The sequence below is a fragment of the Harpia harpyja genome, chromosome 3, assembly GCF_026419915.1.
Source record: "Harpia harpyja isolate bHarHar1 chromosome 3, bHarHar1 primary haplotype, whole genome shotgun sequence".
NCBI lineage: Eukaryota > Metazoa > Chordata > Aves > Accipitriformes > Accipitridae > Harpia > Harpia harpyja.
The window spans coordinates 66,610,177-66,623,644 of NC_068942.1; the positions used below are offsets into that span (position 1 = coordinate 66,610,177).

Here is a 13,468-nt window from a genome sequence, read left to right on the forward strand (position 1 = left end):
ATTTAGTACACTATCAAAAAACCCCTACCAAATCCTCAAAATCAAAATAGGTGAATAAATCAGATGTCATCCATGGTTTGCGGCAAACAGCATTTAACAATTAAGTGTTATGTAAAACTAACATGAATCACATTCAGGAATAAGAACTGATAAGGAACTAGAGTATTCCATAGTATACCTTGGCAAATACTCCAGGGTTCATATTTTTCTTGGTGGAGACTTTAAGAAAGTGCTTAGTGTTTGACTGAATAGGTTTTTTATAAACACCAACTGTTAAAGTAGTACTGGTAAATCTTAAAGATATTCATGCAAGGGCAAATTTGATTTTCTGTAGACTTGGATCATATAATAATGTGATTTAGTAAGGTAATGGTAAAATTTCCAGGAGCGTTGCACTCCGTAGGTTAGGGAAGTTTCCAGCATCCATTGCAAATATAAATTTAAACACTGATTAAGACAAATCAGTATATGACTATTTTACAAGTTAAGTACAGTGTCCTGGTTTCAGCTGGGATAGAGTTAATTTTCTTTCTAGTAGCTGGTATAGTATTATGTCTTGGATTCAGTATGAGAAGAATGTTGATAACACACTGATGTTTTCAGTTGTTGCTAAGTAGTGTTTAGACTAAGTCAAGGATTCTTCAGCTTCTCATGCCCAGCCAGCAAGAAGGCTGGAGGGGCACAAGAAGTTGGGAGGGGAGACAGCCAGGGCAGCTGACCCAAACTGGCCAAAGGGCTATTCCATACCGTGTGATGTCACATCTAGCATATAAACTGGAGGGAGTTGGCCTGGGGGATCGCTGCTTGGGAACTAACAGCATCGGTCAGCAAGTGGTGAGCAATTGCACTGTGCATCACTTGTTTTGTATATTCCAGTCCTTTTATTAGTATTGTCATTTTATTATTGTTACTATCATCATTATTAGTTTCTTCCTTTCTGTTCTATTAAACTGTTCTTACCTCAACCCACAAGTTTCACTTTTTCCCTTTTGATTCTCTCCTCCATCCCACCGGGTGGGAAAGGGAAGTAAGCGAGCGGCTGCGTGGTGCTTAGCTGCTGGCTGGTGTTAAACCACGACAGTACAGTATTTCACATTTTGCCTTCTAAAGGAATCAAATTACAAACTCAGGTCCAAAACAAGCCCTTGAGTACAATTTTCAAAGACACATGCTCTTCCCATCCACCCCATATATACGTAGAGTGAATTTTTTTGTTGTTGTTATTCTTTACACAGATCCAGTATGATCTCCTAAACCAACTTTAAAATAGAGTTCTGAAAATACAAGACAATCCCCTACATATTCATGATATTAACATCCATGTGCCTGCAGCTGAGTCTGTCTTTTTTCTTTTTTTAAATACATTTAAAAAAAAAAAAATAAAAAGCTTTACCTATTTAGAACAACTGCTGTGTATCTTCTTTCCACAAAAATAATTCCACATAAAATATTAGTAAAGGGAGATGGGAAATTAGTCTCTGGCTTCTCTTTCTCCTCAATTTCTTCATCCTCATCATCATCTTCAGAATCACTCCAAGATACGTAGTTATCCTGATTCCTATTGTTATACCATTCAACACTTTCAAACTGCTGCCGTTCATAAGGTTTATATTTGCGCAAGATTTCAAGCAGCTTTATTACTTTTGGGGTTACAAATTTCAGATCAAGTGAGGCAGGCGAGAAGTGCTCTTCACAGAGTGCATGTATTTTCCTTAGGAAAGTGTCTGTAAACAATAAAAATTTCCTGTGCAGCTCCTCTTGTTCGTGTTTGATATACTTCTGTAGCTCTCTCACCATCATCCCAGCTACCTTATCTGCACACCAGGGTCCCAGAACAACCAACACAGCTCGACAGTCTGACAGTATCTACAACACATGAATTCAAATATCAGTTCAAAGAGTACATTCGTGAACTATTCATTTAAGACTGAGATCTTGTTTCTCATATAGCGCAATCTTTGTAAGGATTATGACAATTGTTCTATTATAAAAATATTTAGAAGTCTGCTTTTGTTATTTAGATGACCTTAGGAACTTTGGTGTTTCTAATGAAGCAAGTTTCCCCCTCCCCCCTAAATTACTACAACTATACTTTGAACTTTGTATGTTTCTGAATCTGAAAAAAAAAAACCACCTTAAAAGAGTATTTTAGAATTTAATGGAATTGTAATTTGAAATTTATCTTAAGATAATTATGCTAAAAAGGAGAATACTTCTTGAGGCAGCTAGATAAATAAAGCAGAAATTATTATCCTTTATATTTAACATAAAACTAATAAAATAGACAGTTTACTGGGCGTTTTTACTTTATTTGTTACTGATACTTGCCACGGTTTCAAAAGCATCTAACCAGAAAGTTGTACAGTGGCCTTAGGGTAATCTTAGCAAGTCTACCCTCTCAAAGGAAAAAAATTAGGGGTTTGTATGTGTGGGTGGAATAGGAAAACGAGAACTATACCCTACTCAGAGACCATAGCATAGGTAGTTGAGTACCATCAACATCTTATCTGATGGCAAACTTTCCGCCTGAAGAGTCAAGTGGTCAAACAATAAACTAGGAATCCAGAAACGGGGTACATTGATAATAGTATTAAAAAGACTCAGGATTTGGATGTACCATTACAACAGAAGAACTACAACAGAACTGTAACAACAGTCAGGATGATACAGTTTTCAGTTGCTGCTTTAATTTCTCTTCCTTCTTCCCTTCTATGAAAATGTAAAAAACAGGTTATCATCCTCTTTACACTATCCTCCCTGAAGTTTGTCAGCTGTAAGTATTAAGGGCAAAATTTGTCTAAACTAATCGTAATTGCATATAGAGGCTGGATGCTCTCTAGTGCCAAGACAAAAGGCACTTCAGGCTGAAAACTGATTTCTTTTTCTTAATATGGGGGCCTCCATCTTCTTGGAAAGCTATTGGATCAGAAAACAAGCACAGAGGGTTACGCGCATTAGAAGCATAGCAGTTAATCCACTCTTCTGGACTATGGAAATCCTGGGGATTGCCCCCAGCCACCAGCATTCTTTATATATTTTATCCTATTACATTTTCAGTTTAGCACAAAAGTAACCGAGAGTTTCTTTTTCCATGCAGCTGTGATAGGCTGCCTTATGTATCATCCTTCCCTCTGGCCCAAATAATCTTTTTCTGGACAGCGTCAGAGTGCTGGGTTTCTAAGAATGTTGAAGGAAACTGGAATACTTTGGGCTGAAGAAAGAAATACATTCTCCAACTTCCTCATGGACTATTATAGAAACGTGACTCACTACTGACTTCTTGTTAATCAAAGACTTCAGTACCTAAATAGTTGTACCTCAGGAGGCAATTCCAAACCACAAAGCCCAAGAGGGAAAAAAAGCTGCCTGAACCCCACGTGTCACAGGTCCCTACTCAATACACCATGCCTTCTGGCCTCTACTCTGCCATCTCGCATGACAACATAGAGGCAAACACATGGAAAGTTAGGGGCAAGCTTGGGGCTCAAATTCCATTCCAGCAAGATGTGACACTAGTCCAATATTGCTCTAAGATAAATTGTAGAAACTGTAGATCTATGGCTGGAATTTTTGCCTGAATTCTTACTTTATCATCCTTTAATACACCTGGGTACAGTTTTTCCAAATACTTCCTGAGGCATTATTTCCTTTTCTGTACTCAATTATTCAAAGGTCATGAGAGATCACAAAGGCATCAAATTCTTGACTCCAGAAATAAGGACCCACAACATCAGGGTGCAGAATTATTTTACTGCCTTAAGCAAATTTGAATCTCAGACTAGATGAAGGTCTAATCAATGGCTGACATTCATGCCCCACTCATTTATGGAAAGACCTGCACTCTTAGTGAGTACAAAAATCAGAAGTCTTTTTGCTCAGATAGTCTAGGATGGCTAGCTTAGAAAGTTTCAATAATGTAACATACATGGCAAAGAAACACAGCAGTAAGATTTCTGTTCCCCAAGTTTTTCACATAGCTTAATGTCCTTACCTGCTTAGAAATTAAGGTGGAATCTCTTTCTTTTGAATGTACAGATATGTTGCAGTCATTTAGAAAAGCAAGCGCTTCATCCAATTCCTTTAATAATCTTCCATACAACCCACTTTTGTCAGTATATGGTCCACAGTCTACAACAATCTCACATGGCTGAGAAGTATATCTTAATTGAGGGCAAAGATCAAGTTAAACACAGCTTCTCAAAGTCAGAGCTATTTCAGCCTGTTAAGGTTATACAGCAAATAACAACAGCAACATGAAGTATATTCAAGCACATTTCTTTCCCCACCATGAATTAATAATGATGAATAGTTACACAGTTAAATATTTCAAAGTAAAATACCTCCACCACCCCAAATACTTCATTCTAAAATACCATTCCTTCTAATACACTCCCTAAAAAGGAGGTTAATTTCACTAATATTAATTTCAAATATTGGAAAATCTAAGGCAAAGCAGATTGAATTTACTTGACCACCATCTTCACTTTTGTTTTTCCAAACTGTACTCTTTTGATATGCCAAATACAATCCACATAATGTCAGTTTAGGTCTATATATACACACTTACACAAGTAATTACTCTTCTTGAATGACAGAGCTATGAGTGAGAAATTTTTAAAAGCAATGGTTCACTCAAGTTCAGAAAAATGCCTTTAAAAAACACACCCACAAAACACCTGTTTCAGAACATGAAATAACCATCTTTGACTTTGTCTGAAACTCAGTTCACCAGTACAGCTGGTGCAAGAAAACATGGTGCATATGAATCATTTCACACTAATTTCCTCTACAACAAATCATCATTCACAGGATTCTACATTCTGTAAGAACATATAGGAAAAGACCCACTTGCTCTGCTACTTCAATATTGGTTTTACTGCTCCCTCACATCTCCCTGTCTTTCATCAGCCTCTAAACCCAGGCTGCTCTTGGGGAAGGGGCGGAGGGGGGAAGAAAAAAAAAAATCATGCAACTTTCCTGGCATTAAGAATATCTTGTACTGTGGCTGTTGCAACATTTTCCTAAATTAAATAGCAACATTATGGCACACACTGAACATGAACCAGTTACTCTCCAAACATAAGACACTGCATTTTACAGGTTCAGAAATATGTTGTGTAACATGAATTTTTTGGTTGGGGGTGCGTTGGCGTGGTTTTTTTTGTTGTTGGTTGGGTTTTTTGGCTTGTTTGGGTTGGGTGGTGGTGGTGGTTAGTTGTTTTATTGCTTTTTTGTTTTCATTTGGTTGTTTTGGTTTTGTTTTTTTTTTTAACAACTACAGAGAATCTCTGAATACCAAGGCCAATCAGCCTTTGACCTAACTTTAAGGAAAGATGTACTTCAACACTGGTTACTCAAAACACCATTTAACATTCCCCCCCCCAGCGCAAATAGAAGTAATGGCATCACATACACATAAACTTTCCTAAAATTTAAGAGAGCAAATATTTCTACTGGTTTATTCTTCTAGCCAAAATGAAAACATAGGCATCAATTTAACAGCCATAACTGTACAACATACCTGTCTAAGACCACCAAATCAGTTGCAGTTTCAGCATTGCTCTTTAAAATTTTCTCCAGTTTCTGGATCTTCTCCTCTAACTCGGCAGGATCACATTTCCCATTTAAAATGGAAGCTGTTAATCCCAAGATTCGAGGACATGATGGATAATCCTCACAGATCTGTGAAGTAAAACAGAATTAAATACCTTAACTATTGCAAATCTACCATCAAGCTAGCAGACTGCAAAATTAGATGCTTACGTGGAAACTAGTATTTCAATAGTAGCTGGTGGAAAATGAACCAAACATTGAATGAATATTTTCTATTCTATCAACTGGAAGTTAAAGTAGAAATCCAATAACAATTTAACAGCAATCATCTTTAAAGGTAAATATTTACAATGTGAAAAAAGATAAAGAAATAAACAGTTAGCATAGCACAGAGTATCCTTGCCACATTTACAACACACATATCATAATACTTCCACACCATGTGAAAACTAAAGTATCATCTAAAAAAAATAAAAGACATGCTCTGGTTAAACTTGAAGAGAGATTTGGAAAGACATCTATTATACAGGTTTCTCATATTGTATAAGCCAAATATCACATGGCGCCAAGAATACCCTCAGAGCCCTGCAAACATCTACAGAAATCAGTATTTTAAAATAATAAAAACTTATTAGTGCATCCCATTCCCAAACTCATGTATTTTGTCAATGAATTTACAAAATTCCCCTAATTCCATAAATTTAGCTTCTCTTTTCTGTTAATGCCAAAGTTTTCTTTAATCTCCACCACAAAATACAGTGAACACACTATTTTTTTTTATCTTATGATATCACTGAAATCTCAATTCATTACAATAATTTCACAGTCCCAGAACATGCTAAAATATGGCTCCACTGATATTTTTCCTTCGTAGCAAAAGCTGCCTTAAATAGTTCCCACTTCTCCAGCCCTCCCACCTCACTCCTCCTCCTCAACCAAATATTAGAACATCATGCAATGGAAACCCACCTTCATAATGTCACGGTATGGGTGATCCTGGATTGCAAGATGGCACTCATCAAACACCAGAAGATTAATATTTGACAGGGATAAATACTCATTTCTCAAAACAGTCAAAGCAACATGACATGTCATAACCAGAACCTAGATTGAAAGGAAAAGAAAAAAAAAAAAAAACAAAACGTGTCAGTATAAGAAAAGTACAAGCTGGCTTAGGTCAAGGTGAAATAGGAAAGCCTTCTGCAGGTCTTGCTAGACAGTATTAGCAAATATCAGCTACTATTCATTTACATAGACCAGGTAAGGACAAAAGAGAATAAAACATTCTCTACTTGAGAAAGTAATCTGTCTGAAGGTTTTATATGTCACATGCCTAGGAAAAAAAAAAAAAAAAAAAAGAAGTAATACAACAAACAGACGATATCAACACCAGCCAGACCACACAGAACAAATGTCATTAAGTCCATAACAAGTTAGTGTCCCTTATGTGTCCCATCATCAGGCCTCTGGCAAGAAAGATAATTCTTCATAAACTCATAACCACCTGCAGCTACAACAGAAAAGCAGGATGTTATCACAATTCTTTTTAAAGGAAAACTCATTTCTTGTATATTATCACAGATAAAGAGTTGAGCTTCTTGATAAAATTATGCACTATTTTTACGATAACTTTGAACTCCACCAAGTATAGTAACACTTCCACTTGTCAGAGTTCCTCAGAACATAGGCCACTATTAAATACTGGACAGAAAACCCCAGAAATTACAAATATTTGCATTACTGCAAGATACTTAGGTCAGCATGGAAAAAAGATTGTAACAGAAAGGGTCCAAGAACCACCAAGGAAAATGTTACCATTAAAGCTACTGATTTTCTGTCTAAAAAGAGAACTAGAGAGAAACAGTGTACCCAAAAAGGCAGAAATAAAATGCGATTTTCTATCTAAAAAGAGAACTAGAGAGAAATAGTGTACCCAAAAAGGCAGAAATAAAATGCGATTTTCTGTCTGAAAAGAGAACTAGAGAGAAATAGTGTACCTAAAAAGGCAGAAATAAAATGCATGCCAAAGAGAATGTGCTGCATCCCCAAAGAACATTCAATTTTATCATCTTTTTTATTACCTAATATTTAAACATCTTTTAATGGCACTTAAAGTACACTATGCACACTCAGAATTTCTTCTGCACTCATCATCATAATGAACCACAAGTCAGGGAGACTGAAAACAAAGGATTAAAAGGACAGCTTTTTAAAACAACCTGAGAAGCCCTATACATGTTTTGCCTCAAAATTCATATACAACTAATACCAATATGCTGAATTTCTCTTAGAAAATAAGTTAACATATAATTGGAAGAAATTATCACTTCTGATCAAGCCTAACTTACTGTAGACTCTGCTTATTTTTATAGTTTACACTTAATACATCACCTGATGCTTAGAGAATTCCTGACTCCACTTCTCTTTTGTCCATGATTCAGTTATCTCTAAACTTGAATACTCTCCCACTTTAAGATCTGAATGTGTCCTGACAGCTGACACTTGTTGAGCAACTTGATTTGCTTAAGAAAAGAAATACAAAAAAAATCTCAATCACATAAAGGTCTTTTCATACATTAATTTTCAAGATGCCTGTCATATTACCTAGCACTGTGTTTCATAACATGATCTTTAGCTTAGACTAATGTTGAACTAGGTGTACATGGCAAATGCCTCCATAGAAAACCACAGCAAGGAAACAGGTTGATAACTAAACTGCACTTCAGAGTCAATGTCTTAATTTTAAACCAGGAAACAGAAGATGTCACAGAGATAAACAGGTTGTATTGAATGGATCATAAACAAAAGATGAAAGGCATCACATTCTTTAATCAGTTTAGCATCTTTGCTGTTGGAAGACTTTATGCAAAAGTTTCTCCCAAATTTGCTTTCACACAACTTCTATTAAGGAATATTCCATGGAAATATTAGCAGCATGTTCAGGAACTTAGTATACTTTTCCTCTTACCTGAGTTGACCAAGAACACAGTTCTTTTTCCATTTTTGTTGAAATCTCCCCTGATCTGATAGGACAGCTCTTTAGTGAGTAGTACTGCAATAAAAGTCTTCCCTGAGCCAGTGTTTAAGCAGACTATTGTATTATGATCCAAAGCTGCTTCAAGCAGTTCAACCTAGGTTTAAAAAATAATAATGTCCTTACTTGCAGCAATACAGTGAAAAAGCTGACAAAAAAAAAAAAAATAACAGAAGTGGTAAATAAACTACAGACAAGTCAGCAGTATCCCTAGAGATCTTTCCAGTGCCAAAGAATACATCTCTTTCACAACAATGTATTGTCACGTTTTTTCCAAAAATATTAATACACACTATATAGTCTATCTTCTAAATCTAAAATCCTTTAGTATCACAATTAGCTGCTATTTTAAGTAGCTTTCTAGCTATATCTTTTTAATAGACACTTCTGTTGCTAGATACATTGTGTGAATAAAGAAGCTAGAGCTTTTAAATCTAACTGTATACATCAATTCAGCCAAACAAGCAAGTATATTATGTCAAGGTGATCTAAGCTTTTCAGTAAGTCTGACCAAATGCTAGCTTTCAGGCACCTCTGCAGTGCAAAGAGAACTGAAATTCTAGGACTCAGAAAGAGGTTTGCATAGCAAAATGAAAATCAGAGTGCTCCAACGGGGTTTCTGACATTACTGAGCTGCTTTGACCAGTATGTGAACCAAAAATCAAGATTCACCATGTAGGAGACAGAAGGTCAGAGGGGGAAGGAGACGTGATTGTATGCATACAATCAATATGCACAGTGTAATGTTTTCTGTATTTGTCCCTAACAGCATTTTGCAGAGAGCAGCAAGAGAATACTCTGGTTAAAAGTTGTTCTGCTCATTAGAGCAAACTGAGAAGAGAGAATAGAGGGTATTACAAATGTAGAACATGGCCAAGCTAAAGACTCCCAACAGGTGGAGCTGAGAGAGACATGCCTAGACTGACTGTGTGCAACACTGCACATTCTCCAGCTGCTCTGGTTCTTTTTCTACTCTGGTTCTTTTTCTATTAAGTTAATGGATTTAATTTTACTTTTTCTTGACATTACTGTATTAGTATTATCACTAGTACCTGATATTTTCTTGGTGTGTAAATGTTATCATGAATTGCTTCTTGTTGCCATGGTAGTCCAAAAAATGGACCCATTGGGGAGGAAGCAGGGGTCATGAGCTGCAGTCCCGCCATGCTGAGGGATTGCAAAGCAGGGCTTTTCATTCATTCATCCAGTGTTTCTTTCATTGCATTTTTGTTCCAGCACAGCCTACTATGAGAAGAAAAAGAAACAGTATTAGATACAGTCACAATATAAAGCAAGAAGAGAAAATTTATTCTAAGAAGAGGACATTACTTGATTTTACTTCCACTAAGTGCTAAATGTCATACTATTTTCAGCAGAAAATGTTAATTTTAAATTTACAGGCACTTTTCAACTTAAAGATGTGTGTTTATCAAAGTACCAAAGAAATTCCAAAGGAGCTGTACTTTACATGGCAAAGTTCATTCTAGGCATTTGGATTTACGCAAATACGTTTCAGAATAGAGTTCCATTTATGTTCTGACAGAATACCATTTAAAATATCTTTAAAAACAAATTAAAAAAAATAAAGCTCTTTTAGCTTTACTTCAAGAAAGAAAAAGATTGATTTTCTAGAGCACAGGCATAAGTAAGTATCACATTTTCCATTTTTCTTTCCAACCAGAAAGTCCCTATGGCCAGTTAAAGTTTTACATATACACATGCAAGAGGAACTTTATCCTAATCAGAAGGGAAAGAATAATAACTACACAAGAACATCAGTATTTTCAAATCAACAGATTCTGATAAGGTTAACTATTTAAGGAACTGGCAGAAGTATTACAAATAATTGCTGATGATTCTGATACGGACTAATGGAGAAACGGACCCTTATCAGGTTAACCACCAATTTCCAGAAAGATATTCTAATTGATAAACAAATCAACCATTCACAACTTGATGACAATTACACACTAGAAAACACTTTCCTACTAAGCCTATGAAGTCCTCATCACTCAGGGGTTTTTTAAAGTGTTTGCTATCTGTCAGGAATAATCAAGGTAAAAAAAAAAAAAAGGAAAAAAAAAAATCAAATCTACCTTGCCCAGGGAAACTGATTAAGGCCCGACGATATAGAAAAATATTGCTGAAGTGCAACACAAACAGTGCATCCAATCTAAGACATTTTGAATACTTCCCCCCTTCAAATCAGATACGTACCCGAGTCAACAAAACAGTATTTTCAAAAGTTAGTTTTCCTCAAAATTCCTAGATGCTCTATATTCATTTTAGCATCAATCTCAAAATGAGAAATACATAAAAATGACAATGCTTTCAAATTTAATCATTCATTAGAAATTCATGAGGAAAAGCTAATTATCATCCTATTGCATAGAAATGTCCTTGCTTTTCTATATAACAGTAAAGTTGGTTAAGTTTTGCAAATGTGCAGTAGGGAACAAAAAACTAAGAAAAGTATGATATGATATCTAATAGAAAATATTAACCACTAATGGTTATGAGAAATAACTGCTTTGAGAGATTACAAATAAAGCAGTACAATTTAAAAGTATTCATTTATTTTTGTACCAAGATGAAATTTTATTTAACATAGTCTTCAATTAATAAAACATTGTAGCTCTTTGTGGTATATTCACATTTTTAAGTTAAATATTATAATTTGGGCCATGTCTAAACACTGATTTATATTCTAACTTAACTAGTATAAATAACTATGGGAAGCTCTGACAAAAGAGATTAAACCAATTCTCTCTAGTTTTCCATCTCAGGTATATCTTGTAAAATAAAGAGAAGGCGATACATTGAATCACATGGTCACTCCTCTTGCAGATTCATGCAGAAGTAATCCCACTTCATAGAAAGTAGTCAGAGATAGAGCTTTGTCTCAGTTTTTCCAAAGGAACAGGGGGAGTCCTGAAGGACAGTGTGGTTAAGTTGAAGTATCATTGTTCTGTTCCATAATAAAGAATTATTTCTCTTTTGAAGTCAAACATTCAGTAGTAAATGCTACTTAGTGAAAGAGGGTAAACGTAACTTCTGGGTCTTTGGCTCAGCAATCAATGTAGTTTCCCCTCCATCAAAAACAGGATTTCTTTACTAAGAGAACTGTGATGATATTGCTGGAATCTTGTCTGGTATTTTAATCTGAGCTTCACAGAAACTGTCAGGGTGAGAAGACTCCAAAAAGAAAAGATTTATTCAAATGTTTAGGAAAAAAACAAAGGAATGAATGTACATTTTCACAGGACATATTAAAGAATGCTCCTGACATTTCATCTGACTTTTTTTTTCAGTTGCTTTTGAATGAATCTCCAAACTCATGCAAATCTTATTTACTTTTTCAGTCCTGTAACCTAAGCTACCATTTCAGCCTGAGTCTTTCAGATTATCTAAATAAATAAAATGGATCAATGATATTGCTTTATTTAGCTGCAAATAGAAAACAACATAGTCTACACACATCATAAAATCAGTAATATATCATTACTCATTTCAGTTATAATACAAAAAGACTCATATAGATTTTTAAATTGGTTTTGTACATTTCAAACAATGCATACAAGCACATACAGGTCCTATTCTAACAATTCAATTAGTAACTTTATAGAGCATTCAAATCTGGCACAAATAAGAGATGTTTTGGTTCAATGCCTCTTTGGAACTAGTGGCTTCATGGCTGTTCCTCCACTGGGTCTCCACAGCTCTGGGTCACGGGAGACAACCAACAGGAAAGATGTGTATGTGCTATATAGCTGCATGTAGCGAAGATGATCATCCTTGACATTCTGACCTACTGAGCATTTGCACATCAAATGTACTGATGTTAATCAGTATGTGACTAATCAAATGAAATCTGTCACATGGCAAGGACAGTAGCATAATACACAATATTCCCCAGCCACTGGTAGAAAGCATCTGGGAATTCTGGGCACTGCTAACATAAGTGAAGCTTTTGTATGAACTAACAGCTTAGGTATATGAGAGCAGGGGAGAAGGGAGAAAACATCGGGAAATGCGTGTCGTCCCCGACTCCCCCACCCCAGCTTACAGATGAAGCTCCCCTTTAATACTTCAATATATCTAGCTTCTCTTTTTATATTCCACTGAGTAACATGCTAGTTGGTAACATGAAAAAAAATCCTTTGATACAAAAATCTTTATCATGACTACAGTATTTTGTTGAAATGGTCTCAGGAATGTTTCTCTACTCACATATAGCAACTCATGTGGCAACACAAGTGTTTGCTTTGTTAAAATGAGCCCTGGTCACAGCCATCATAACTGCTCAAGACTAGAAGGGACCAGGAAAAAAAAAAAACCCAAACCTTTTGCATAATAAAAGCTAAAGTCAATTCCCCAATCATTCTTGTATTTAAGCCCAGCCACTTCAGTTTTATATATCACTTTACATCAGCAGTGCCTCCTCTTCATTTACTGTTCCACCTATTTTGGTTTTTTTCCAAATCATAAATACAACTTTGAAAACATATAAAATACCTATATCACATCACCAGGAGGAAATTAAGGAAAGAAAATCAACCTTATTTGAGAAGGCTGTTAACAAGAAACAAGTATAGGATCTAATATTCACAAATAAGCATATCTCCTTTGCTACACACTTCATGACAGTGATATTAGGTTAGCTACCCCACTGCAAGAAGCAAGGGGATTCATACTTACATATGGTTGCAGCTTGATCTGGAAGAGCTGTGAAACAACTTATACTCTCAACTACAATTTTGGTTTGTGTATCTTCATGAAAGACCTGCCCTAAAGTACAATCATCTCAAATCAAAAAGCATCTCAAGATCAAAAAGCATTCTCAAAAAACCCTTTGAACTGCAAAGGAAGAAGTACATATGC

At 35.6% G+C, this 13,468-nt stretch overlaps 1 protein-coding gene across 6 annotated transcripts in view; it reads right to left on the reverse strand.

Moving 5' to 3' along the window:
- Positions 1–13,468, reverse strand: part of DICER1 (dicer 1, ribonuclease III) — a 73,913-nt gene that overhangs the window by 33,153 nt on the left and 27,292 nt on the right. For 5 of the 6 annotated variants that reach the window (XM_052783070.1, XM_052783071.1, XM_052783069.1 and 2 more), the window contains exons 4-10: positions 9,640–9,832; positions 8,522–8,684; positions 7,945–8,075; positions 6,523–6,657; positions 5,522–5,682; positions 3,992–4,160; positions 1,394–1,866 (exon numbers count right to left, since the gene is read on the reverse strand). In XM_052783070.1, the coding sequence (XP_052639030.1) occupies positions 1,394–1,866; positions 3,992–4,160; positions 5,522–5,682; positions 6,523–6,657; positions 7,945–8,075; positions 8,522–8,684; positions 9,640–9,783 (1,376 nt within the window). In that variant the 5' untranslated portion in view covers positions 9,784–9,832. The remainder of the gene's footprint in view (positions 1–1,393; positions 1,867–3,991; positions 4,161–5,521; positions 5,683–6,522; positions 6,658–7,944; positions 8,076–8,521; positions 8,685–9,639; positions 9,833–13,468) is intronic. The other variant, XM_052783072.1, reaches the window with a different exon arrangement.